This window comes from Alosa alosa, chromosome 19 (assembly GCF_017589495.1).
Source record: "Alosa alosa isolate M-15738 ecotype Scorff River chromosome 19, AALO_Geno_1.1, whole genome shotgun sequence".
NCBI classification, from domain to species: Eukaryota; Metazoa; Chordata; class Actinopteri; order Clupeiformes; family Clupeidae; genus Alosa; species Alosa alosa.
In genome coordinates, this window is record NC_063207.1 from 28,784,288 (window position 1) to 28,812,236 (window position 27,949).

At 42.6% G+C, this 27,949-nt stretch overlaps 1 protein-coding gene across 1 annotated transcript; it reads left to right on the forward strand.

The window, feature by feature from the left end:
* Positions 1 to 926: 926 nt before the first annotated feature.
* plcb2 (phospholipase C, beta 2) lies at positions 927 to 27,596 on the forward strand. Its single transcript, XM_048227920.1, has 33 exons — positions 927 to 1,010; positions 1,527 to 1,604; positions 2,588 to 2,656; positions 4,233 to 4,373; positions 6,079 to 6,158; positions 6,709 to 6,762; positions 7,060 to 7,135; positions 7,332 to 7,432; positions 7,791 to 7,795; positions 8,653 to 8,808; positions 9,081 to 9,227; positions 9,977 to 10,134; positions 11,079 to 11,161; positions 11,423 to 11,507; positions 12,245 to 12,436; positions 12,749 to 12,814; positions 13,132 to 13,228; positions 13,606 to 13,690; positions 13,946 to 14,070; positions 14,682 to 14,833; positions 15,336 to 15,500; positions 16,155 to 16,254; positions 16,512 to 16,616; positions 16,898 to 16,959; positions 17,114 to 17,204; positions 17,581 to 18,078; positions 18,661 to 18,844; positions 19,953 to 20,094; positions 22,285 to 22,349; positions 23,157 to 23,216; positions 24,449 to 24,506; positions 25,373 to 25,459; positions 27,036 to 27,596. Exons 1-33 carry the CDS (start codon positions 927 to 929, stop codon positions 27,204 to 27,206), a joined length of 3,822 nt encoding a protein of 1,273 aa, XP_048083877.1. The 3' UTR covers positions 27,207 to 27,596.
* Positions 27,597 to 27,949: the final 353 nt, after the last annotated feature.

Genomic DNA, 27,949 nt, shown 5'->3' on the forward strand with positions numbered 1-27,949 from the left:
GGATTCTTGATTGTCAGACTTGATTAAGAGATTATTAGTCCAGAAAACAATGAGTCATCTCATGATCATGCAGACAAGTATTGTGTTAGGCTCAGTTTGTCAGGTTTCAGTGATTTTAGCTCACAATTGCAGCTTAATGACTTATTATACAAGCAGGAAATAGCATTTCCTATAGAATAAAAAGATGAAAAATGGTAATGAATAGCCTACACAAGCACCTCTTACACAGTGAAGCACTTCCTATCTAGGCGTTTCCCAGTCCTTTTTCCTTCTCTCTCGTGGTTGTGGATACTGCATTTCTTGAAATGCTATGAACATAGAGGTATTTTGAAATGTTTACATTTGACATGTGAAAAAGTATAATAGATTAAGGAAATCATGTGGTATAATGGGCACACAGACCTACACACATACACAGACATTCAGATACACATGAGTATGTATTTGTGCCAGTCCTTCAATCTTTCTCTGTCTGTGTGATTTCCATATGGAATGGCTCACTAAGTGTACATTTGAATACAGTATAACCCTGACCACAATGGGCTGGGTAGCCTGACTCAGCTCAAATAAATGCTGCTGCTTGACATTCAGCTTCATGTAAAGGCATAACCACCAGTTACAAATCGATGCACCATCATTAATGCCTCATAAATAAAATATCTTCATTTACACATAACACATTTCTAAATATTTCTTATGATGTTGCACCGTAATGGGTTTAAGTGGATGTCTTTCTGTGCAGTTCTCACGTGTGAAACCTATGCTTCTCTCATTTGCAATGCATATTGTTGTGTGGCCACTCGGCAAGTGATTATGGGACTTTGATGGTCCATCACTCCTAGTTTAAGGTATCAGTGATGACAGGAGCAGACTATGGTGAAGGAATGTAAGGGATTCAGTGACAGAGTACACGGATAACTGGCAGGATGATTAAAAAGAGATACTTTCTTCAGGAGCCTGAGGTGAAGGAGTACCTGGTCAAAGGGGAGAGGTTCATCAAGTGGAGTGATGTAAGTTGCTTTTTACAGTTGGAAGGAATCAGATCACTTTCTGTCATTATTTTCCTGAAACATACACTGTGTTCTATTTCTGGGTTCTCGAGTGAGGAGGTGCTGTTTGACAGTGAGGGGGAAAAAATCGATTTCCCATTTGTTGGTTGTGGAATTCAGCTTTATAAAAAGTTCAAAGCATATTTGCAAGTGGTGCTGGAAAGAAAGAGAATATAACAGCTGGCTGGTGGAGTATATTGTTGCTGGTGCTGATGGTTATTGCTTTTAAGATAGCAAACATGATCTCAAAATAAGTATTACAGCAAACTTCAGATTTAGGTCTCCATAAGCAGTCAGGAAAAAGAAAGTAATGTATGTTGAGTCCATGGTTGTAAATCTTTGCTTTTTATTTTTTTATTTGTAATTCTTATGTACCTATACGCTCAATGACAAATGAGCTAAACATCTGATAAAAATCTCTGATAATCATCCTTTGAATATTCTGCATGCATGTGTTTGTTAAATGTATTTGATCAGGACTCGACACACACAGCACCTGTAACTCTGAAGATGGACTCAAAGGGTTTCTACCTCTACTGGACTAATCAGAGCAAGGTCAGAAATGTCCTCCAACCTTTCTTTCATTTTAAGATGTGTATGTGTGTGTGTGTGTGTGTGTGTGTGTGTGTGTGTGTGTTTGTGTGTGTATTTTAATTCAGACAGATATCAACTGTATCAACTGCTTTCATACTGTATCCTATGGTCTAGAAAATGTTCAGATAATTGTCGATGCTAACATAAATCCAGTGTTCACCAGAAGTGGTAAATGCTTCCTCCTCCTGAAGACAGTGCAGTCCAGAACGTTAAGCTCTAAAGACACCTCAGCTTTGTTCATACCAAGCCCCCCCACCCCTCCAACCTACCCACCAAGTCTCCCTTGTTCTCACCCACCTTCCCTCTATGAAGTATATCGATCAGAGCTCAAGAGCTGAGGTGGCTTAAGGGGCTTCTTCTGTCTGATACCTCCTCTCATCCCTCTCTCAGCCACACACATGAACTGAGCTGTGCATGACAGCTCTGTTGTCTCCATACACTAGGCAGGCAGGTTAGTTAGTGTATGTTCAGGAGGGGAGATGCACCCAGATTGTGTTTTAACTATGTTGAGTTGTTAACATATGCTGGGTTCTACAGGTTCTACAGCTTACAAAACAAGTTATAGAGTAAAGCATAGGTTTATTAGGTTTAGCCAGATTTATTTGTAATTTATAATTAAGAACCTGTTGTGACAGTTTTATTTGCTGGACGAGAACATCTTTAACCAATAAAAGGTTTTGCTAGCAAAAACATGGCTCTGATTCAAACATTATTTAGCTTTATACCACGATGTCTATTGTGATATTATCTACAATAGTAACTAAACAAAGAATACTGTATATTTCTATTAAACTTTTCCACGATATAAAGTACCAGGGCTTTAAAATGCTTGAAATATTTATTTATATTCTAAGTCAGGTATCATATTGATTTTAAAATATAGATTTTTAGCTTCTTCTTGACTTGCCATTTGATTATGTCTGACATCACCCTTTTCCTTGCAGGAAACTGAGTTTCTGGATGTGGCAACTATCAGGGACACAAGATCAGGGAAATATGCCAAACTACCAAAAGTAAGATACAAATCTCAGCATTCCTGTGGGTCTAAAGCCAAACTCTTCTTTGTTTTAAATCAAAATCTCTTTAGTCCTCAGTGGAGGAAGGTGTTATGGGATGTTTGTTTATGCATTTGCCTTGCAAACCATTTACAATAAACACAGTGCCCTGAGTTACGCACACACACACGCACACGTACACATGTATGCATGACAAACACACACACATACACACAGAGTGAGAGAGAGAGAGTGAGAGAGAGAGAGATGATTGTTTGCAGAGGCCCTCTGTGTGATCTCTTGGGCGCATCAGTCGTTTAGGGGCCTAATCAAATGGCTGAATTTATCCCACCGCTTGCTCCCACTCTAATCTGCCTCCTCTGAGACTTTCCCTGTGGCCGACCCCTGAGCGCTGGATCCCGTCAGCTCACAAATGGCACAAAGGACACAAAGTCAACTTACTATATAAACATGTACCCCACACACACACACACACACCTCCCCTGATGGTAGTGCTTTCCCATCTTTGTGGATGTTTATCTTTGTCAGGGTGGGATGACTGGCCAGTTTATACCACTCAGTGTGCCAGGTCACATTTCACATGGTAGAGTTTTGCATGGGTTGTGAGGTGCATTTGCTTGTTTGTTGAGGTGGTAGGGCTGAAAGGCTCTGTATGGAAAGCAGGTGTGGTGTTGTGAATGGTGTCCTGCCTTTAACCCATTCGCACTGGATGCTGCATGACGCAACATTGACCCTCCCGCTGGATGCTGCGTAGCGCAACATTGACCCTCCCGCTGGATGCTGCGTAGCGCAGCATGCTTTTTATTTCATGTTTCTAGGTGCTACAGAGGCTTAGATATTACATTTTGGTAGACGTTGACAATTTTTAGTATGTTTTCAGAAAACCCTCAGGAAATAAGGTTATTTAGTCTAGAATGCCATAGGATTCTATAGGCGTTTTTAGCAGGCATTTTAGGAGTAAATGGGTTAATTATAACATTTGCTGTCACTGAAAATGTGGCAGCTGAGCTGGCAGAAGAACCATGAGAATGTGTCATTAGAATATATCAGTGGGATTTGTGATAGTCTTTTTTACTGAAAAAAAAAAGCTTTCCACAACTTCAGCTTGTCATCTCACAGGATAGATATTCAACTGAGAAGGTCCAAGTGTACATTTCAGAGAAAATGAGATTGAAAATCTAGAATAGTTATCATTCTTTTTATTTCATATTATTTTAGAAATTGTATAATAATATTTTGCTCAACTTTTTAGGCTATAGTGGTTTATATTACAAGATGTTTGAGTCTACTGAAATAAATCAACAAGATGTTTAAGTCAACTTAAATAAATACCTTATTTTTATTTAGTTATACACAGTTTTTTCAAATAACTATTATTTGGTGATATTTTTCACTCCAGTCGATTTAAGTCGATTCATGATTTGATAGACCTGGTTCATTCTCGGTTGATGTGGATCCAGCAGGTCTGGCCCAGAACAGAACCAGATCTGACTGGAATTCCTTCTCAGAATCTGCTGCCATCTTTGATAGGAATGTTCATTGAGACTTTTCCCCTTTCTCCTCCTGTTCACAGCACCCTAAGGTTCGGAATGTCCTGAACATGGACTTTCCTGACAGCAATCACCTGGCCAAAACCATGACTGTTGTCTCAGGCCCTGACATGGTCAACTTGACATATCACAACTTTTTTGCCAACAAAGAGAAAGTAGTGCAAGTAAGTTGACATTTATTTACAGCCATGACTTGGTCAATTGAAGCAGAAGCCTGCTAAGGTCTCTCACAACATTAATATTGTTATTATTAATATCCTCTAGCATCTGACGATAAAAATTACAGGTTTGATCTCATCGGAGAGACGAGGGCAGCTGGTTTGTTGATCTGGTATTGATTATAGTATATGACACAGATCTAGTCATTGTGGGAGGCCCACATCACAAGCACAGGGAATGAAGCATCTTGTCCCAGCATCTTGCCCCATGTATACTGTAGCTGAAAACAAGTGCATGTGCAGGAGCATTCTTATGGGACAATATATCTTTCCACTGCAACACTTGGGTTAGCACAGAAACACTTTAGATGACAACAACTTTCCTCACAGCTCACAGTATGTGGAATAAAAAGATGTGTGATGCCTGCAGAAGTGTCATATAAGCCAATTACTGAGTGAAAGTTTAATGTAAATGCAGTTTTGTTTAACCACACATACACACTGTGGCCTATCACACAATGCAGTCATCGTCACTAGAGCAGGCTTTGGGCCCTATCATCGTAGTCAAAATGCTTTCACTATTGACTGACAATGGGTTACCATCGAAAACATAGCCTGGAAAAAGCAACACTTACCCCAATAATGTTCGAATGACTGAATAAAACGTTTATCCTGCAGAGGAGTTCTTACATCTGACAGTGCGTCTTCAGCTGTGTTTCATATGTGCCTCTGGCCTTATCACTTTTATCCGTCATCACCAATTTGCAAATGATGGTGAACAACTACTCATTGTGAGAATGTTTTGCATGGATGTGCGCTGGTGCGCGTTCATGGATGAGGGAAGCATGGTGCGTTGTGCACCCGCCCATATCGCTGTTGATAATGCGCTCTTAAAATAACATATAAACAACTCGCCATAGACTTCTGACCAGGTGTCTCTTGGTCAGTGGCGTAGTGCATTTTAGGTGGTGTATGATAGCGATTTTTAGACAACATGCCAGACCACTCCTTGCCATACCCCGTGGCGCGTTGCTCAAAAAAAGAGACAAGTGCAAGATAAGAATAAACTTTGCTCTGGGATAATAATCCACTTTCTGCTATGCGCCAGGTAGCGAAAATAGGGCCCTCTGTTTTTACATTGTAGCCAAATTCCATTTATGACTTTATGAGTTGTATAACTCTAATCCCTTATTCTAATAGACTACCCTGCAGATTGCAGCCCTGTGGTAGTGAGGGTGATGTCAGAGCCCACATGTCATTTCCTCTCAAGGTGAAAGTAATCTCAAAGGCCCTCTAGTGGGCAGACACACTGATATGCTGATGTCCTCACCTACAGCAGCGTGTAGCAGAGTGGTGGTGCAGGCCGTTGAAATCTGTTTTTTTTTGGGGTTCTCAGGGAGCTGCAACAAGGATCTTTACCTTTTACCACATGGTTTACAAATGGTGTGTCTGTTGAACCAGAGGAACCATGAACAAGAAGGGCTGTGACCAAGCTTTTGTTTTGACATTGAGATGTTGGTGAAAAAGCTACTCGTCGCACTTGTTCTCTCTGCGTATTGACATGTTGTTTATTCACTGTCTGCTGCACATGTAAATGGTTGCATCTTTCCTCACTAATGCACTAGGTTTTCCCTCTCAGTATTAGTGCTGTTTATGTGCTGGTGAATGACTCAGTACTTGTGGCCAATGTTTTGCTCTTCATCTGCTTTAGAACTGGGAGGCTGACATCTTGGCCATGGCCTATAACCCACACAGAGCTAACGCCTGCAGACAGGTCTTCCTGGATAAAATGTGAGCGAGAAAGCAGCATGACAGCAGTTTTTGTTCAATGCTTTGTAAATGACTTTGACTTTACTTAGATTCACTTAAGTTTCAATGTCTTAGTTCTATTCACCAATATTGACTCAATTTATCTTAAATTGCATAATGACAGAAGTCCAGAAATACCAAGATCAAAGCTCATATCCCTAGTAGTCATTGGGATAAATGATGGGCATGATTAAAATAGGGTTAAAAGAATGGGCAAAGGGCAAAGACACTCAATGAGTGAGGAGTTTTGTGCATGTGGGAATATTGTGTGCTGTGTGGGAATATTGAGCTGATACACCAACGTTTCAGTTTAGGATCTTGCTTTTGGTATTAGGTCAGATAAATAGATTTTGCCTCGTTATTGTATAAGCTTCAGTTAGATTTTGTCTTTACACTTGCCCAATATTTTAAATTAGGCCCCTTAGTGTTCCATTGTGAAAGACGCGCAATTTAAACATTTCAGGCTCTTGAGAGGGGACTTCATGAATTGGATTAAGGGTTGCTCTCTTTACATTAAATCTGCCTTTCACAGATATGTCCGACTTACTCTGCAGACCAACAAAGATGGCAAGATTCCTGTCAAAAAGTGAGTTTGTAGCATTGCACAATGTCTTTCACACATGAACACGTAAAGCAATACAGTATGGGAAGGAATGACCCTTATTGCCCAATGCAACAACATTACACAGTGCAATGCCACTCCACTCCCCTTGTTGTAAGTCAGTGTGGAATCAAAATGTGTTGGAACCCACTATTTTGACATAAAAAGAACTATATTGATACAGCCATTCAGCTCTTTAATCATGTATACGTTGTGTGTAAAGCTATTTAGAGGATATTATGCGATCACATGTTTAATTCCATTTTTAATTGGTTGAATAAGCTTCTATAAGATGTTCCGAGCTGATAAGAAGAGGGTTGACAGCGCATTATCTGCATCTGGCTTACCCAAAGGAAAAGTAAGTATGTCCATCTGTCCTCCAGTGAAGCCAATTTGAATTTTAAAAAATAGCTGGCTGTTAAGATGCATAAATGAATATACATCTGTGGCTTATGGGAATGTGGGTGTGTGTGTGTGTGTGTGTGTGTGTGTGTGTGTGTGTGTGTGTGTGTGTGTGTGTGTGTGTGTGTGTGTGCTTGTTTGCATTGTCTCAGTTTGACAGTGTCAAGCTGGAGGTCTTCACAGAGGAAAAGTACAAGGAGTTTCTCAGTAATTTATGTCCACGACCAGAGATTTATGAAATCTTCACGTCATAGTGAGTCTCCATTTTCCATTTGTACACCATAGTAACAGAGAGACACATAGATGCTTTTATTTGGATCCATAAGGAAAAGCAACATCCAAGTATTTTGGGAGGAGCCAGTGGGGAAGTAAATGGTTTACATTGGCCGCAAATTTACGCTTAGACCCACACATCTACGTACACACACACACACACACACACACACACACACACACACACACACACACACACACACACACACACACACACACACACACACACACACACAATGTAAAAACACAAAGGCACCATCTGCATTCTACAACTCACTGGCTGAACAATTGGCATGTGGGTGGGAGAATCTATTATGGGCATCGGTCTCCTGGCAGAGCAGCAGTGGCAGCATACACAGGCCCTCACACACTGAATTCGGCCAGGCGCTGTTTGTCACACACTCCTTTCTGTAGACAGAAATGGTATTTTGTACTATGGCATGGAAGAAAGTGTTACATTTTGATGAAACTCACCCCCAAAAACAGTGCAAAAGACATTGTATTTCCTCAACAAAATGCACCATTTAAGCACAACATACCAAAACTAGATGTGCCGCATAGCAGTCCATAATATGACCATGGTTTGGTGATCTCATGTACTACAGTATCTGAAGAAATAAACTTCTCAAGTTCTCTCCATCCTTTACTCCTGCCACTCCTTGTAAACTGCAAGTCTCACATGATCTCCTCTTGGTTGCTCAAAGATTGCAGGAATTCTTGCTTAGGTATACATGTACATTTTACAAAACATTATTTTTTTACAAAGGTCAAAAAGGTCTTTGACTAAGGTTATTGATATATCCTTCACATATTCAGACAGTGTATTAAGAGTCTATAAACGCTGTATTTTGATCCATAATAGACAGTATACAAGTAGCCTTAGATCATGACCAACTGGTTGCTTATTAAGGATTGAGAATAAATGACCCATTGATTAAGAATAACAAAATTGTTCAATAGACTCAATAAATGTGCAGTGATGCTTAATACATAACTTGTTGAGCACTAATGTCTAATATATACACGTATAAGTTATGGTCCCTACAGTATACCAAAGTGTTGCCTAATTTTGCACTAAAGTATACTATTGTTTCTTTTCCCCCACACACACACACACACACACACACACACACACACACACACACACACACACACACACACACACACACACACACACACATATCCACAGCTCCGCCAAAGCCAAGCCCATCATGTCAAAAGAGGTCCTGACCAAGTTCCTGAATGAGAAGCAGCGTGACTCTCGACTCAACGAGGAGCTGTACCCTCCCCTGAGGCCGGACCAGGTTAAAGCCCTCATGGAGAAGTACGAGCCCATGTCCACCAACATCAACAGGGGTGAGTGAGGGGCCCGGGGCCAGGCCACCAGCAGAACATTTTCTGAAATGTCTGGCCTAGTTTGTTCAGCATTAATGTATTAAGATTTTTAAGTATATGTAAGTGTGAGACTATACTGTAGCTTTCCTCTGAGTCCCTTAAAAAAACTTCTGTAATCATGCACTGCATTTACCAGACCCACTAGTTTTTGTTGAGTACAGAAACGTGTGTGTGTGTGTATGTGTGTGTGTGTGTGTGTGTGTGTGTGTGTGCGTGTGTGTGTGTGTGTGTAGGCCAGATAACTCCAGAGGGCCTTCTGAACTATCTGATTGGGCCTGAGACATCTGTGGTGGTCCAGGACAAACTGGCCCAGAGCCACGACATGAAGCAGCCGCTCAACCACTACTTCATCAAGTCCTCACACAACACCTACCTCACAGGTAAGCTCAATACAAACGCACACACACATACACACACACACACACACACAGGCACGCACACAAGCAGCATGCCGCGCCGCATGCCGCATACGCATACGCGCCGCGCGCGCATGCGCACACGCCGCGCATACTTGCGCCGCATTGCGCATCGCAAAAAAGTGGTTAGAGAGAAACAAATTGTTTCTGCAGTTGAAACTCTATAGGCCTATTAATATACATGCCCAACTGCCAACCCCCAACACACACACACACACACACACACACACACACACACACACACACACACACACACAATATAGTTTCTTTGGGAAAAGCAAAGTAAATTGATAGTAGTCAGTAATTTCTGTCTTTGGTCAAATTAGTTTTACTGTAATAACCATGGTTCTATGTATGTATGTATGAAAGGGACCTTATGTATTGCAAATAATACTGTATATGGTTGTTAGTCCCTGTGGGTGTTTTATGACTATAGTAAAATGAATTGCAATTTCAAAATTTTTAGTTAAGATAATAATACATTAATACATTTATAATACATAACAAAACATTTAATTTATATAGTGCCTTTCTCAAACCCAAGGTCGCTTTACAGAGAGATCCATTAAGATTAAGTTTAAGTTTAGATTAAGTTTATTTATAAGATTTGTTATATATATTATTAATTAGCTTATCACACACACACACACACACACACATTCTTACCCTCTCCACTCTTTCCCCACCTCGCTCTCTCCATTTCTCTGCCCCAGCGGGCCAGTTCTCTGGCGTGTCGTCCCCTGAGATGTACCGCCAGTGTCTGCTGGCTGGCTGCCGCTGCCTGGAGCTAGACTGTTGGAAGGGCAAGCCGCCCGATGAGGAGCCAATCATCACCCACGGCTTCACCATGACAACCGAGATCCTCTTCAAGGTTTGACCTCTGAGCGCTGTGTTAAAGGTCCAGTATATAGGAGCACCTTGTTAAAGATACGAGCCTTACTTCTGATGAGATGTTGTTGCTATTTGAGCTCAATAGACAACACAATGACACCCCTGCCTCCCATACTGCATGCACATTGGCTAAAAGAACACTGTGAGCATCTGTTGTGTTCTTTTGATGTCAGTGGTTGCACCTGAAGTTACTTGTATAAGCCACGAATGTAATAATGATCAAGAATAGCTCCTTTATAATCAAGAACTGTTAATGTTGCAGAGGAGTTCCCTGAGGATACTAGATCAGGAGAGGACACTGAAGAGGAGGGCTATTTGTTTGGCCATTTATTTATAAATGTTAGCTGCTCGCTTAGATGTGTTATTTGAAAGCCAGGCTGATGGAGAGTGTCTGTGTGGTAGTCTGGCCAGCATTTGTTCCCATCCTCTCCCTCAGGAAATTCCTGGTAAACATTTGCGTCTGTCAGCTTCCTGGAAGTCATGCCCAGGTGGCACCTGAAGCGCCATTAAAAAGACCAATGTTGGCACACCCGAGGGACTCGTACCTCTCCATATATGACAGGGCTGGCTGGCACTACCACACGACATCAGCCTGGCATGGAAATAGCCATAAAACTCAATACGACTAGAGGTAAAATGAAATTCTGAAGACACATCAGTGCCAGACATATTAATGGTTGCTGACACGGTCAGATTAGATATCAGCAGAAGGATAGAGCAATCACCGATGTCAATACATGATGATGTTTCCCCAAAAGTATTGTTGCTCCATCCATTTTAACTGAAGCAGTGTGTTCTAAACGATAGTCTATCCATCATTTAACGATGGTCATAGCGCAGTGATGCTTTTAGAAAGTGCAGGGCAGGCCAGGTTTGGCCAACAGTGTCCATCTGGGTAATAAATTGTGTTTGTGTCTTTGGCAGGATGTGATCGAGGCCATTGCAGAAAGCGCTTTCAAAACCTCCCAGTACCCCGTTATCCTGTCCTTTGAGAACCATGTCGACTCGTAAGGCCTGTTCTTTATTAAACCCAATCCGAAATGTCTCAGTTATCTTTATCAGAAAATACAGGATTAGGTAGATTGCCATCTAGTTTCATAACACAGTTACAGTTTAATATACTGGAGTTACTTTTCAGAACTTTTATGGGAGCTCTGTGCCCAGACAGACCCTCTAGACCATCTATACTTGGATATCCACATGCCTGTTGTTGGCAAACACAGTGCATTCTTGTACGTTCTTGACTTGTTGACTTGTGAATTTTCCAGGGTGAAGCAACAGGAGAAAATGGCAAACTACTGCAGGACAATATTTGGAGATGCTCTGCTGACCGACCCACTGGATAAATACCCAGTGAGTCCAGCACTGTGCTCATGATGTATCCAGTTTGACCAATCTCATACAGCCATGGAGGACTGCACTAGTGATATTTCACTTTATATTTCAGTCCTTCTAATTTATCTGCCTCCTACAGTACCAGATTAATCTTTGCCAAACAGCTGATTTCAAACATTTGCTCTTTATGCTATCAGCATATTTCCACCCTCTTTCCTGAAATCTATTTCCCCCACAGCCTCTGCTAATCGCCCTGTGTAGTGGCTGTGTAGTGATGGCGAGGTGAACCTCACCTCAGTCGCCCCTCCCCCTTGTTTCTCGTTAACTTTGGTGTGACCTTCATGGTGCAGAGCTACACCTCCACTGATTCATTTTCACACAGAACCCCCTGCGGACAGCCTCCCTGTGTATGTGTGTGTGTGTGTGTGTGTGTGTGTGTGTGTGTGTGTGTGTAACACTACAATGCTGCCAAGTGGGGGGGAAATTGTGCTCTCTCAGTAATTCTGTGTGCAGTTGGTCCTTTGTATTTACTATCTAATAACATTCTTACCTGCCGTGTTTATGTGTCCATGTGTGTCCCTGTGGTGTATGTATTTACATGTGTGCATGTGAGGTGTTGATGTTGCTGTTAAAGTGTGTGTATATGTATGTTGTGGTTTTCTGCAGAAGTGTGTCTGTATGTGTGTTTAGTATTTCTGCATTCTTGCGTGTATACATGTGTTTTCCCTTGTGCATGTGTGTTTGCCTGTGTCCAGCTGAAGCCGGGTCTTCCCATCCCACCCCCCTCTGAGCTCATGGGAAAGATCCTCATCAAGAACAAGAAGGGGAACACTGCCACCACCACACCCAACGCAATGAAAACACCAGCCCCAGAGCAGGCCAGCAAATCGGCAGAAACTCCCCCTGTTTCTGCGCCCGAGCCGGCCACTGATCCTGCCCCAGAGACAGCTTCTACGCCCAGTGACTTGTCTGAATCTGCCCCTGTCTCACCCTCAGCTGATGGGGCAGTAGAGCTTGGCTCAGATCCAACTAACACCACCTACACCTCCCATGTTGGTCAAGGTGGGCATCAAGGGGCAGGGGTGGGGGGGTTTGGAAATAATGTTATAGGCAGGATACTTTTGGCTGTATTATTGGACACTTGCAGTTGTACATTTGCCACAGGCTACTTGTAGATACATCTTTGTTGTATGTGTGAATACCTACTTCATGTATATTTTATTGTGTGTATGTCTGGGGTTTCTTTGTGAACGTCAGAGGCGGATGAGGAGGAGCAGGAGCAGCAGGATGAGCAAGACGAGGAGAAGATGAAGAACTCAGATGAGGTTCGTTCATCTCGTTAACATTCCGGCTGAATTCATTCAAATTATCAGACTTTACACTTTGACCATCATTGAAATGAGGGCCTTTTATGTATTTATGTATTGGACCAAATGTTTGGACAGTGATATTGGCACATTGGGACACTTGGCCTCATGTTGCATGTTGACTTGAGATTTGAGCATTATACATGCTCACCCATTCTAAATAACAGTATTGATTCAAGTGGACATGAATGGCCTCTCTCCCGCTCCTTACACCCCCACAGTCCTGGAGGGCCACACACTGACTTCCTCTTCCTGTGTTTCTCACACTCTCCCAGGGAACAGCTGGACAGGAAGTGACAGCATACGAGGCAATGTCATCAATAGTTAACTACATACAGCCTTGTAAATTTATCTCCTTAGAAGCTTCCAGAAGTAAGTCTGGGCACTTCACTCTATCAGAGATCTCATGGAAGTGTGAGATGCCCAAATAAATCCTTAATAAGGAGAAATCATAATTTTGCTTGAATATCAGATGGAACATGTTGCAATACATTACCCTTATTGTGTGCTAAACACAGATTGTGACTGAACATTTTGTTTCAAAATAGTGGCCCATGGTAGTAAATCCATAATAGTGTTTACTGTAATGTGTGCATATGCATATCATATGTCTAATAGTTCTATCAGTGCAAATTATGGTGAAAATATGAATTTCTGATCATCTTATACTGTACATGTACTGTATATTTAAAGACTCATTACTCAGCACTGAGTTCATTGCTATGTGCATCTATTGTTTTTGCTTGCAGGGAAAAATAAGAGCTATAACATCTCTTCATTTGTGGAAACCAAAGGAGAGAGTCTCATTGCCAAATCAGCGGTGGAGTTTGTAGAGTATCCTTTCCTAAAGAGGCTGCATCTCTGTACACAAACCATTACTGCAGTTAACCCATAAGCACGTACATGTCTTAACTGTGCATGATTTATGTACAATAGATGTAGAGATGTATGTTATGTAATATGGGCCCAGAATATGATTTATTAAAAGCAGCGTCACACAGAAATAATTCAGTGCATGTTATATATTTTTCATGCATTTTCTTTTATTCCTGATATATATTGTGTGTGTTCCTAAGCGTGGTGTTTCAGATACAACAAGAGGCAGATGAGTAGGATCTACCCTAAAGGCACCAGAATGGACTCCTCCAACTACAACCCTCAGCCCTTCTGGAATGCAGGCTGTCAGATGGTAGCGCTGAACTACCAGACCATGGGTACAGTTTTGCTGCTCTGCCTCTGTTTGTTTACGTCTTAGGTTTACATTCCAAACAGCAGCAGCAGTGGCAGCAGCAGCAGCATTCATTATTCATTCTGCAGCTGCTACCCTTTGGGTGTTGTTTACTTTGGCTCTTGACTTGTGTTTGTTGTTGATAATCAGAAGGCTTTTAAGGCTTTGTTTTATTTATAGGGGTAGAGAGAGAGAGTAGTGTTCAGGTTTTGATCACTAGGTGTCACTCTAGTATAGGCCAAGCCAGAACCATCAATACATACGGCTTTGGGTCAAGCTACCTCTTCATTGGGTGCAGAGGGTTCCATGTTGGATGAATGGTGATGGTGGGAGTGGGTCTGCCATATAAAGCAAACAGGACATGATTACACTTTATGCTTTTTCATGGAGAATGTAGTTTACGTTGTCTAAGGGTGAGCCCTTGCCACATTAGCTATTTTGTCATTGTTGTAATTGTTTAATTTTCTGCTTCAATGCTTTCAGATTATTCTGAGTGGATGGGTTGGATGGATGGGTGTTGTGGTTGCATTTTTAGTTTTATACTTTATTTCTATATTTTTTGTGTTCATCTGTGTTCTCAATCTCCTCCCTCTTCAGATTTTCCTATGCAGCTGAACATGAGTCTATTTGAGTTCAATGGAAGAACTGGCTACCTCCTCAAGCATGACCTATTGCGGAGGAACGACAAAACGTTTGACCCGTACTGTGATAGGCTTGACACCATTGTGGCCAATACACTGAGCATCAAAGTATGTGGGCCAGTTCATTTCTTTACATGCCAACTCACTTCTTTGCATGCATAGACACACACACACACACACACACACACACACACACACACACACACACACACACACACACACACACACACACACACACACACAGAGGACAGCAGAATCAACAAAACCATGTATGTGGGATAAATGAGGTGAAAGAAGGTATAGAATGGCTACAGTTCTTCAATCACGTCTTTCATCTGAGCCTCAGCATCTTTGTGAACTCATAGATGTAGAGCATGAGATCAGTTTCCCCTTTGCTTCCCATGGAACCTGATTTCACACAGTTGTTCCAAATAGACATCTTGTTGGCAACACTTTGAATAGTTAATCTACAGAGACTTTACAGGTTGTTAATAGATCACTGTAGTAAATGAATGTCAACAGATAGTTAAGCATCTGAGCATCTGCATAGTTTATAGGAGACCATCCAAGTTAATCTGACCTGACCATCTTGTCTCCTCTGACCACACAGATCTACTCAGGTCAGTTCTTGTCTGAGAAGAGTGTGAAGACTGGGGTGGAAGTTGAGATCATAGGGTTACCAGGAGACCAGAAGCGCAAGTTCCGCACCAAGTGGTGTGTGACTCCCAACTCAATTAACCCTGTATGGACTGATGAGCCGTTTGTCTTTGAGAAGGTTGGTGACGCCTTGTCACAATACATATCACCAGTATGTCAGTATATTAATAGGATCTGAAAGTATTGCACAGTATCTGGTCAGTGCAATCTAATCAATGGATCTTAATGTAAGGTATATACTGATGATATAAATAATTCATATAGTTATAGTATAATTGCACAGTAACAGTTCATATAATTATCAAAAACCTAAAATGACTTTAGTTTAGTGGTACTTGCAATGTCATCTTAGCTGTTTTCTCTCCATCCCCTAATCCTGCTGCTCCTTGCAAACCGTACAGAGGTGGTGTGTGGCCCCCGGAAATAAGGCATTATGCCCACCAAGTGTCATATTTCCTGATGTTTCCGTGTCCCGGGAATCATCGACTAAAAACGTGTGGAAAGAAAAATGAAAAAAAAAAACGTTGACAAAACCTGTATGACTGTGCTGCTCTATCGCTGGCAGCAGCCATAATGAGTGAGAAGTGGGTAGTTATCCATCGCACTGTGAGCTAGGATTCATTTAGCTGGGTAATGCAGTTTAGGAGAAGGCCGGGTAAATGACCATCTGAATGTTCAGCATAATCACTTCCATGCAAAGTGCATGAGTGGATGTCATCCACATGAGTTGATGTCTTCAATCTGCTGAGAGTTGGTTGTTGTCCGTGTGAAGATCTCGTTTCCTGAGATGGCTTCACTGAGGATCGTGGCTTATGAGGAGGGAGGGAAGTTCCTAGGACACAGGATCATCCCAGTCGATGCCATCCAATCAGGTAAGACTATAATGGTAGACAAAGTCCTCCACACGTGTCAAAATAATAATAATAATAATAATAATAATAATAATAATAATAATAATAAAAACAGATCTAAAAATACTTCAACATAAGTGTCTATTTTTATAATCAGGCCCTGTATTTAAACATGACAGCCTCATTGCAATCAAAAATTGTATGGAAAATAGTGCAGAGAACTTTTAGAGGTTTAGAAGTAAAAGCTTTAAGGAGACATGTTGGTTTCATCACCACAGGATATCACCACATTGGGTTACGGAGTGAGAGCAACCTCCCCCTCACCCTTCCCTCCCTTTTCGTGTACATCGAGGTGAAGGACTACATCCCTGCAGCTTTCGCTGGTAACGCCCATTCAGACATGTCCGACCTAAAGTTCACCTCAGTCTCCCTGTAGTGACCATTATGACCACATCAGAGTTTAAGTGTTATAGTCACTGGGACTTGAGACCCAAATATACCCCCTGCATGTTTGCCAATCAGTCCTTGTGGCTGATTGCTTGATTGTTCAAGCATCTGAGTGATATTGACTAATGGTGTCTAATATGTGACAATAACACAATTACAGCCATTCAAAGTTACCCTGGAAATCTTCTAAAGCACTCTGTCTTGTTTGTTTTTCAAGATTTCACGGACGCTTTATTCAACCCAGTGAAGCATTCAGACAAGCCATCAAAGACACAGGAGGTAAATGGATATCAGAGGGAGAGAATGGCATTTTGAAGATGAGATATTTAATTTTTCCCTTGGCAACAACATCTCGGTTTTATGGCTTGTCAAAGTGTGACTGGTCAGTTTGTCATGAGTCACTGTGTGAGTCCCCTCTTTGTTCTCTGTCCAGTCATCAGCATATCTCTGCCCCTATGAGCTCCCCATGGCTACTACACCTGAGGTAGCTAAAGCTCCACCACCGTCTACTCTACCTGTGGCAGGTAAGAAAAGCATGTGCTCGTGGGCAGTCTCACTGTTGAGCTGACTTTTAGAGGGGGTTGAGCTTGGGAGTCGTGAAAAAGTCAGACATACCAGTCCAGTACACATTATTATTGGGACAGATGAATCCTGCTCCCAATTGCTGTCATTATGTATTTTCAAAGCAGATACAGTTATACACTACACTTACACAGTACTGTAAGTTATACACTAGCTTTTAGTGAACTTCTTTGGCTCTTCAATTGATTTGCTTTGAGGCAGTTGCTCAACTGTTTAGTCACCAAGGGAAATGACATGTAGAGTGTTAAATAATTGAAGAGTTTTGTTTTTAACCGGTGAATGGTATAGCATGCGAGAACACTGTGTGTGTTGACTCAGATGTTGAAGTCAGTAAGGATCCAGAAGAGGGCGCTATCCTTCCTCCACCACCTGAGGAATCTCCTGTAGCTGATGCTGATGCTACAACTGCTGCCGCCGCCGTTGAATCCCCCTCATCCCTGATCACGGAGGAGAGAAGCCCCACTCCACCTCCAGAGCCCACTACAGAGCCAGTGACACCCCTCATCTCCCCCCCTGACCCCCCCATTCTCAACGGGCCAGCTTTAGACTCCATCGACATTGCCCCCACCCCGACACCCCCTGAACCAGAGGCAAACATTGTGCCAGTCCCAGAGCTACCATCCCCTGATCCAGACATGGAGACTTCAGATGAGCCACCTGCCTCTGAAGCTCCCGCTGCTGAGCCTCTGTCTACTGGGAGTGAGGGGGAGGACAGGGCTGGTGACCCCCCCTCTGAGCCTGCCCCTGGAGCTGAAGCAGCCGCTGGTGAAGTGGCCTCAGCCACATTAGTTACCAACTCATCCATCGACTTAACAGGTAGGGGTGGTCACTTAACAGGTAGGGGTGGTCACTTAACAGGTAGGGGTGGTCACTCAGTTGTAAATACTTTTGCCCTCAGTAGGGAAGGTGGCGGGCCTATTGTAATCAAATCCTTCCACCTGTGTGTCTGTCTGTCTCTGTGTATGTGTGTCCCCACTCAAATAACTTACAAAGTACTGGTCCAATTTATGGTCACCTATAGGTATAGTCACCTGACTGCTCTTATAAACTGCATTGTTACAGTACTATGCTGAATGTTTAGTGGATGTCATTTAGTGTTTGCTTTTTTACTTAGGTATCGTCATCATACCAGTTTATAGACTTCATATTGACAAACAAGCACCTTGCGAGATGCGTTGAGATGCATGCAGTGATTAAATAGTGAAATATAGTACACTTGATAATATTCAGGTCTTTACGGCCTACTTCCAAATCTCTGCTTTTGAGAACCTCGTCAGTGAGTCTTGCTCTGATGATACTCTTCTGAGAACATGTCATTTCATTTGTTACATGACATTTCATTTGTTATGACTGTGAGAGAAACTTTTCCCCTTCTACCCACTGTGTCCGTCCACATAGAACCCTCCACTGTGTCCTCTGAGGAGCTACTCCAGCACAAGAGCTTCCTGAAGGTCACCAAGAGGCAGGAGAAGGAGCTGAAGGAGCTTGAGCGAAAGTTCCAGAAGAAAGGCGAGGAGCTGACACAGAAATACAGTGACCAGTTCAAGTCCCTCAAGAAGAAGACCTCCCTGAAGAAGAAAGTGTAAAAGTTTATTTCTTGTTTTTTTCTCTCTCTCCAACTCTCACGATGTCATTTTACTGTATGAAGTTCTGTCTCATGCATGTCACATTGGCCACAGCATGGGGGCAGCACTACCAGCAGAAAATGTGCTGCTGATGCTCTATAATTATCTCCGACAGGAGAGATGACGATGACGCTGCTGTTGTTGTTCAGAGCGGGTCTCTCTTAATTGGAGTATATTTAGACCCTGTTCTAAGGCAGCAGCAGCCACGATAAAAATATTCCATGCCTAATAGATAATCCACCTTTCAGAGAATGCAAATTGCTAATGGATCTTTCTTTTTAACCTGCTCTCTCCAACCTACCCACCTACCAGCGTTCAAGCAACACTGTTGTTGTAGTTCAGTGCTAAAGGCCCATCCTGAGTTAGGTGGAATTTCAGAGAGGGGGTCAAGTGAGTTATTCTAGAGCCGTACCGTAGCCGTGTGTTGGACCCTGTGAGGGTGGTGCAGTAACCCAAGAAGGGAGCTCTCAGTCCCTCACCAGTTAATGCATTTAAGCCTGGACAAAAGGGAAAAATCAAATAATCAATCAAAATGATTAGGTGCTTAGCTGCATGCTTAGTAGAAGTCTTCTCATTTAGAGAGACATTTTATATTCTAGAGAAATGACATCTCTTTTACAAAACAATAGAAAAAGCTTGAACAAGATTCAATCGTTAAAAGAGAATTCTGGTTATTTTTCACCTAGATCTAGTTTCTCAATGTCTCCAAGTTCTGTCGGTACAAAAACATGTAAACAATTGGTTCTACCTAGCTCCCCATGAGTTCCCATGTTCATGCCCCCACTGTAGTTGCCTTGCAGCTCTGTTGGCTGCAGCAACTCGAGCTAGGCAGAACCAATTGTTTTCGTTTTTCTTCGTTTTATTTTGGTTTGTCCCCATGTTACCATTAGCTCAATATTGTTTTCGGTGCCTCCGGAAATGCCTTAGGAATGCAAATGTTTGTTTCTACAGTTTAAAGGGTCTATAAACCTATCCATACATACATGGCCAACTGCACATTATGTATCACCTCACTTTCCTCTCAAACTTGCTTTAACTGGTCCTCTGTCACGGCACCCCCTGCAGGGCTGGAAGTGAACAGGCGAGTGGAGAACCTCAGATGGAGCGTGTGCTTGATCTGAAGGAGAAGATGCAGCTGGAGCTCAGGGCACAGTGGACTGAGCAGTATCACTCCACCAGGAAGAAGAAGGAGCAGCATGCTACCGAGGTACAACACAGGCTAGAGACATGTCATCATTACTCACACATCCTCTTCAATGTATAAAAGTAATATTGCCAAACTTTCTCACCAAACAGCAGTACAGTTATAGGCCTACTAATTATTAGGTGGGTAGGTATTTGTATGCACATGTAGGCTATGTAGCATTTTATTTTCCATTCTCATACACATAACATATGAAGCCATTGTTTAACCTACTATTGCCATTAGTTACCATTTATTTGCTTTTACTGTAAAACTATTGGAATAGTTCCAATATGTGACTTTTTCTGGTGTGAATGGTCGCTGTCTCGCTTCCCTCTAGCGTCTGTGAGCAGAAAAAACACAACTTGCAACTTTGGACCGGCGGGCCAACGGCCTCAGAGACAGAAAGTCTTGCGGTCTCGGGATGTAACGAATTGCTTTACTGCACTTCACACGCCAGGCACCAGCTAGAACAAGGTAGCGATGGAGTTTCTCAGACATTCGTCATGGCAGAGCCAGCGAAAACAAGCAGAAAATGAGTAAACCATGGTCTGGGAAAGAGGAAACTAGTTTATGTGGTCACAGTCCCAAAAGTGCCACATGAATGGGATTGGTATTGTTAAGCAGCACTGTACAATCAGGCCATGGTTTGGGGCGATTGGGCTTTTGCAAGCGGTGCATTCAATCACAACTTTCCCATTCAGCCATCTGACTGTAAGCCCACTCTGTCCAATAAACATGTATTTACAATCAGGCCTGGCAGCGCACCAGAGCTAGAGCTCCTGCTGAAGTAGTCATAAAAGTGAAGTAGGACACGCCGCTCACAGGAAGGGAGAACGTGGAGGGGGTGTAGGGCTCTGATCGGAACTTATCACCCACTTTATGGAGGAGCAGACATTAAAATTGCCCTTTTATAATCATATTTGAATGTGTATGAATCAGTGTTTTTAAATGAGGCCTCAAGTCTGTTTAGAAACATCAAAAGTCAGTTTTGAAACATCAGTTCTTCTTTGGTCACAGTGCTTAAGGCTTCTTGCCAAGCAGTTTACCTACATACAGGTGTGCCTGTCCTATGCTTTAGCTGCATGGTTGCACATATAACAAACTCATTCATTCAAAGCCAAATAAACTCTCTAGTCTTGAAATCGGACACAAACTGCTCAGCGTTTCTAGCTTTCCACTTTACTGCTCAACCTTAATTCATGATTGTAATTCACCAGTTCAGGTGGTTGACCTTAAAGGCCAGGATGGACTTTCCCATATCCGTGTATAGGCTTCACTGCTCCAGTCACAAGGTGTCCGGTCTCCTCTCTCTGGACACGGGCCAGGCTGCTGCCGAGGGCATTGATTCCTCATCAGTGCTGAGGGTCGACCGGCGCACCTCCTGGACTTTAATCAGGGGGGTCAGGAGAGAGATCACAGGGGTCAACCATGGCACTTAACCCCGCCCCCAAAGTGACTTCTGGGCCTCTTGACTCAGACTCCATGCCTTGTGGAGTCAACAGCTCTTTTGGACTCTCACACTCACACACATTTACTTCACACACACGCATACACACTCACGCTCCCTCGCTCCGGGAGCTGAGATTTGGAGTGAGTCAGAGGACAGTGGCGATAAAGTGGTTAGAAATCCAAGGCACAGATCTTGGCACAGAGTATTTATTGGACTAGGAAAGGTTTGGACATACGTCCATAGAATAGGACTGAAGAAAACCAAATAGAATTAAACAAAAAACATTCTATTCTACTTGTATTGTCCAAGTGCCTTGATTTCTTATCATTTGAAGTGTGCACTCAGATGCAGACCCGTGGAGTGGAGAGCATCAGTGCACCTGAGCACTTGTCATTTGGAGACAGGAAATAGGAACCAGAGCTATGGTTCCTATTGGCTATAGCATGTGAAGTATGATTCTTGCTGAGGGCCATGAATGAACATGCTGGCCATGGTGTTAGCATTCAAGCGGTAGTCATGAGAGAATACAGAATTGAACGGACATAGCGATACTGTTAGTGCTAGTCATCCAAGCAGAATGCTGAGTGAACATGCTGTTCTTAGCATTAGCGGTAAAGGGCTAGTCATAATAGCAGATCTTGTATTTTCATCCCATGTTGGATGGGATGGCTGGTACACAGATGGCCACCTTTTGTGTTGTTGGGCTGTGAGATGAGATGCTGTGATGTCATGTCTCCTATTTGCTGTTTCCGGTGTAAAAGTGCCTGACCAAGCTGCTGGAGATGGCCACTGAGAGACACTCCAGCGAACTCAAAGCTTTACACAGGTGAGGCTCATGCATGACCACAGACACACACGCACGCACGCACACACTCTCTAACTCCACTTTTATCGAAGACTGGCAGAACTGAAATGTATTTGAAACTTCTGCAGCTGTAGTTATTGTGCCCAGTCAACATGCCAAACATACAGCTCCATTCTTTCAGGTTATGCAACCACTGTAGACTGATTTATTATGATAATGTGTGGGCGGCAAGCTGCTTTTGTACCTCTTTTGCACATTTCTCTAAACATTTCTTTAATTGTGCCTGCTAATATTTTCATTTATCTGCAAAGTTTTTTCCAGCATATTAATCACAGTCTTGATGTCATTGGACCACATTGCAACAAATACCTGTTCCTCAGAGTGTGTGTATGTGTGTGTGTGTGTGTATGTGTGCACATGTGTCTGGTCATGTGCTTTGCTTTAAGCGCTGCTCTCCCCTGGTCCCCCACGCCTTCTCTCTTTCTTAGCTGGCCGATGGTCATCAGTGTGCTGTGAGATTGCAAATTGACCTGCTGCTGTTCATGCTGCAGAGCCTTGAATAGCACTCCTGGCCAGAACACACACCATTTACTGACTATATTTAACCCCAGTCATTTGGTCTGAATGTGGCCTCACAGAAATGTCAACCTTGCCAGCGGTGGCAATACCCTGCACATTAATTCAGATGAGTGTTTCTGAGGGGGAAAGGTACGGCTCGCAGGGACAATGATTCGGTAAGATAGAGTCTTGCTCTGGTGGTGCCATTATAAAAATGGACTTCGTTTTTCTCTTGTTTCCATCTCTGCTGCCTCTCCTCTGTTTTCTCAGTGAGAACAAAGAGATGAGGAAGAAAACAGACTCCAAGCGATCAGGAACAGACAAGTGCAGGTGAGATGACGGAGCTAGTGGTGTCAGGTGGCTTCAATGAATAGAAAATCTCCACTTGACAACAACCTATTGTTCAACACTATTTTGCTTGAATAGAAATAAAATGTAATAAGCATAATAAACAAAAAATTAACAAAATTAATAAAATGTATATGTAATGTAAAATGTATTTCTTTTTCAACCTTGTCAATTAATGACATTTTTTAAATATTAAATCAGTGAAGCATCATTTGGACATTAGTCTATTGTGAGAGGGGTGAATTACTTATTCTCTTCTTGAGTTTGCCAAAAAATACAGATGGTTGTATATCTACCATCGCCAGCGAAGACAAACATTGACATTTCACACCAAATCCCTCAGTTGCTAGCGCTGAGGATATCTAAAAACAACACTGGTGCTCAGAGGTAAAGTTGAGCTTTTTAAAGTTTAAAGCTCGTAGTCAGGGCTCGTAGTCTAGTTAGATCTAGTTAACTGTCAGTGGAAATCAGTGGAACAACAAAATTCAAGATGTTTATTTCATTCCCTCACCACACAGTTCTTCATAACATAAAATTGCTATCAAGCAAAAAACAAGATCCTTAAAAGGATTCTTGACAGAACTATACCATTTCCATAGACTCCAGCCTCAGAGCCTTCAGAGTTTTTTTCAAACACACCCTTCTCCTGGACTTTCCACAGAGCTCACAGTGACTTCATGTCACCTGGGCTGTCCCTCTGGCCCCTTCCGTTCTTGACAGCCTCCTCTATCATGTCTTGGTCTAATGCTTTGGGTGGCCATCACTCTCTCTCTCTCTCTCTCTCTCTCTCTCTCTCTCTCTCTCTTTCTCTCTCTCTCTTTCTCTCTCTCCCTCTCTCTCCCTCTCTATCACTATCTATCTATTATATCAATCTGTTCCTCGAAACCCAGCGGCTGCGTCTGTTTTTTCCACACCAGCATACACCTGGTTCCGCTTATTCAATTGAGCCGTGTCAGATTGGAGCCCCGAGCAGTTTCCACAAAGACGCCTGGCCGGCCACCTGCTCAGAGTGCTCTAGTGATTGGGCCGTCAGATTACACCACAAATGCATGGCATATGCATCTAATGTCAGCTGTTGCATAATCTTCAGCAGAAATAACATGCTGCTCTGTTTTGACATGGGATATACAGTATATTGTCAAACCTTGTAGTGCATTGGTATAACATGTTTGTCCCTATGCTGACACACTGATTTGTTCTCTTTTCCCCAAAAGACTGAAGAAGAGCAAGAGTGTTGAGCTGCTTGATGAAGATGTCCCTGACAATAAAGAGGTATGTGATTTTTTACCCACAATCTGTCCAAACCCTCTGCAACATTTCCGTCCTCTCCAAACACTGTGCTTGCCAGAGCCAATGGGTAGTGGGAACCCAAGAGGGTCATTATGGCCAACAGGGAATGCTGCTCTGGAATAAGCATGTGTCATGATCTGATTGAGCCGTGAGTCACAGCATGGTGGCAGAGCCTGTAGGTCTGCAGAGAGGAGGAGGAGGAGGGGACATGATGCCAGACCCTTAGCCACAATTATGGGGCTGCGCTTCACCAAGAAGCCCAGCAATTAGTCCTCCTCAGGCATCTCTGAACCAAGGGACACACAGTTTTGCAAGCTGTTAGTCCATAATACTTGCACTCTGATGATTAGAACATTCTGACCAGGATAATGGTCCCCTCTTACTCATCCTGTATGTATGGCTGTGTGTGTGTGTGTCAGTGTGAGAGAGAGAGGAGGGGTGTATGTGTGTGTGCATGTGTGTGGTGAGGGGGTGTTCAGTGGAGAGAGATGTGTGTGTGTGTGATTGTGTGTGTGTGTGTGTGTGTGTGTGTGTGTGTGTGTGTGTGTGTGTGAAGTGAGTGAGTGACTGAGAGCATGTGTGCGATGACTCATTCTGTGTTGTTGTTCAGCTCCCTCCTCACATGGTTGCTCATCAGCACTCAGCAACATTGTCAGCAGCAGCCTCTGTCTGCCCACCTGCCCCTTCGCTTCCATTTGCCACCGCTAAAATGTCCACTCCGCTATTCTTTGTCCGCTAAAATGTCCACTCGCCTTCACTCACGAGCAGGCCACAGCTCTCAGTATGCCGGCTGCTCTTCTGAAGACCTCCTCAGGCCTCTCACCATGCCTCTCTGTGGTCTGTTACAGGCTGAAGACTGTGTGAACGCCCAGGAAGAGGCTCTGAGGAAGAACCAGGCTGCCACTCTGGAGACATTCAGAAGCTTTGTTGGCAAGGTGGTGACATCACAGAGAGTATCAGCACTTCCACTGAATGTTCCTGAACATGCCATCAATAACAATAATTAGCACAGCAAATAACTGCAAAACAAGCAATACATACATTTTTTTACCATAAATCACAAGCATTATTACTAAGGCAAGCCACTCCTAGAATTACTCTTATGCCAACTCAAAAGGAAAGTCTAACCATCCTGTCCCCACTCAAACCAGTGTTAATATCATTTGGGTGTCATGTTTTATGGGAGACAGTGGTATACACTATGGAAACAATGTTTTTGCCAGTTATCTGATTTTTGGTAAGTGGATTAAAATTGTTTGATTGGTTTAATATTGTGTTACTGTCAGTATACTATGGTAGTCATGGTATTCATAGAACCGCTACTATCTTAGATTTAATGAGCACATGTTAAGGTAATAAACAACACATATTATTTGTCTGTCCCCTAATCCAACATAATCTTTAGGATGCAAGGCCTATAGATTGTCCTTATCAAATCCTTTTAATAGCTTGTAATTTATGGGCTACTGTAATCAGTGATCAGTCCTTGTCTTGGTGGACGTGTCTGGGATGGTGCCGCTTGTAGGCCTTTTCACATGCAAACTGAGTTAATGACACAAGTGCAAGTCTGAGCTCTGCAAGTGGCAACAGCTGATGGCATCTGATTAAAGCTGCACTTGACTGTGGAGCTGTCCAATCATCGTAAAGTGCAACAGCACACATTTTTCCCAGCAGGAAGCACAAACAAAAATATACTTTGTGCTCAGAAAGTTCTGATAACTTTGCCTTTTATCGGTGAAGCACATGGAACAGTGGCACAAGATTTCACTATTTGTGGACTTGGATGCACCCTGATGGCATTCCATCCACCATATGTATACCCCATCTTCCCAAATCTAGACTGGATTGGATGTACAAAGTATAAATCATCAGTCAGTGTATCTCTGAAGTACCACAGCTCAAATAGGCTACATTTTTAGATCTCAGGAAATTGTCAGGAATGATGTTTCTTTCTTAGAAAAAATATTTTTCTGTAGATAACTGGAATGTTTTGAAGAACTCTTTTTTTCAAGTTGATAATGTTAGCTGGCATGTACTGGCACCCTGCTGAGAATGTATAATTCTCAGCTTTTGTTTTGGATAGTGTGCCACTTTCTATGCAGCTTTTTGGTATGGTTGAACACCTTTTTTAAAAGGATATATCCTCTCTGTCTACAGGACATCTGAGATGTCCTTTTATTTGCACTTATATGGGTGTAACTTTCTGTGCAGCTTTTTGGTCAGGTCTACAATCAAATCATGTGGTTCATGATTCAATAGAAAACGATAACAGAAAAGGCTGAACTTTACACAGAATGGTACTTGCAAGTTCGTACATTTTCTCTGCAAAAGAGCCAATAAAAGAAGTAGTTTATGCAAAGTGCAGTCTTTTCTTGTTTTCTGTGACTATGCCATAAGTTCAGTGCAGCACTCTGAGAACTGTGAGAAAAGACTGAGTGAAGGCTGCTCCCATTTAACTGACTGAGTAAAGAGAGTGTGTTGTGATTACAATCCGGTCTTTTTGTCCCGTAGCTGGTCCGAGAGGCCCTGGACGAGCATGGGGAGAAGATGCGGACGCTGCCGTGTGACGTGAAGGTGGCGGTGAACACCTGCATAGGGGCACACTTCCCCGAGCAGGTGGAGCAGCTCGCTGACAACAAGCCGGAGAAGGTGGGCCAGTATGGACACGTCTTCCTGGGGTGAACGCATCCCCTTAGCCTCCGCACCGCAACACACATGCAATCATCTCTCTCATATTACCAAACTTATTTAGAATGTTTATTTTTAAGTGATTGCGTGGATTTTAGTTTACTTTAGTTGATTGTGTGGATTTTAGTTTACTTTAGCTGATATGTGGTATGTAATCCTCATGATATATCATACCTCTAGAGTACAGTGGTAGAGTGCAGTGCATAGAGCTATATTTTACATCTGCCAGTGGAGCAAAAGATGTTAAAAGGTGTGAGCCATTGTCACCTACAGTACAGTACATTTCAAACCTAAATAGTGAAAGGATTCCTTTTATGATTGAGAGGGTGATGTGGGGGTTGAGGGGGGCTAATGGAGCAATATGTTTTTAATGGAAGCTCAGGCAGTTAGCATCTCAAATGAATTTGCACATCAGGTGTCTGGTAATGTGGGGGAGGTGGAGGCAGGAGCTCAGTCTCTGCTGATTCATTCTGACCTATTTTTCAAAGAGTTCCATTTTTTTTTCTCCTCAGACATTCAAACAAATTCATTTCTAAATGGCCTGTAAGATGTTTTTTATTCTTGTTCATTACTTTTTGGCATATGAGCTAGAGCCTAGCATTATGTCAAAGAGGGAGCATTTTAGGTAAAAAAAGAAAAGAAAGCAAACATATAAAAGAGCCCTGTGGCTTGCCTGTCTAGCAAGGCTTTTTCATTCTCCTCTCTCTCTTCCAAAGGGCAAGGGGCTTATGGGTAAT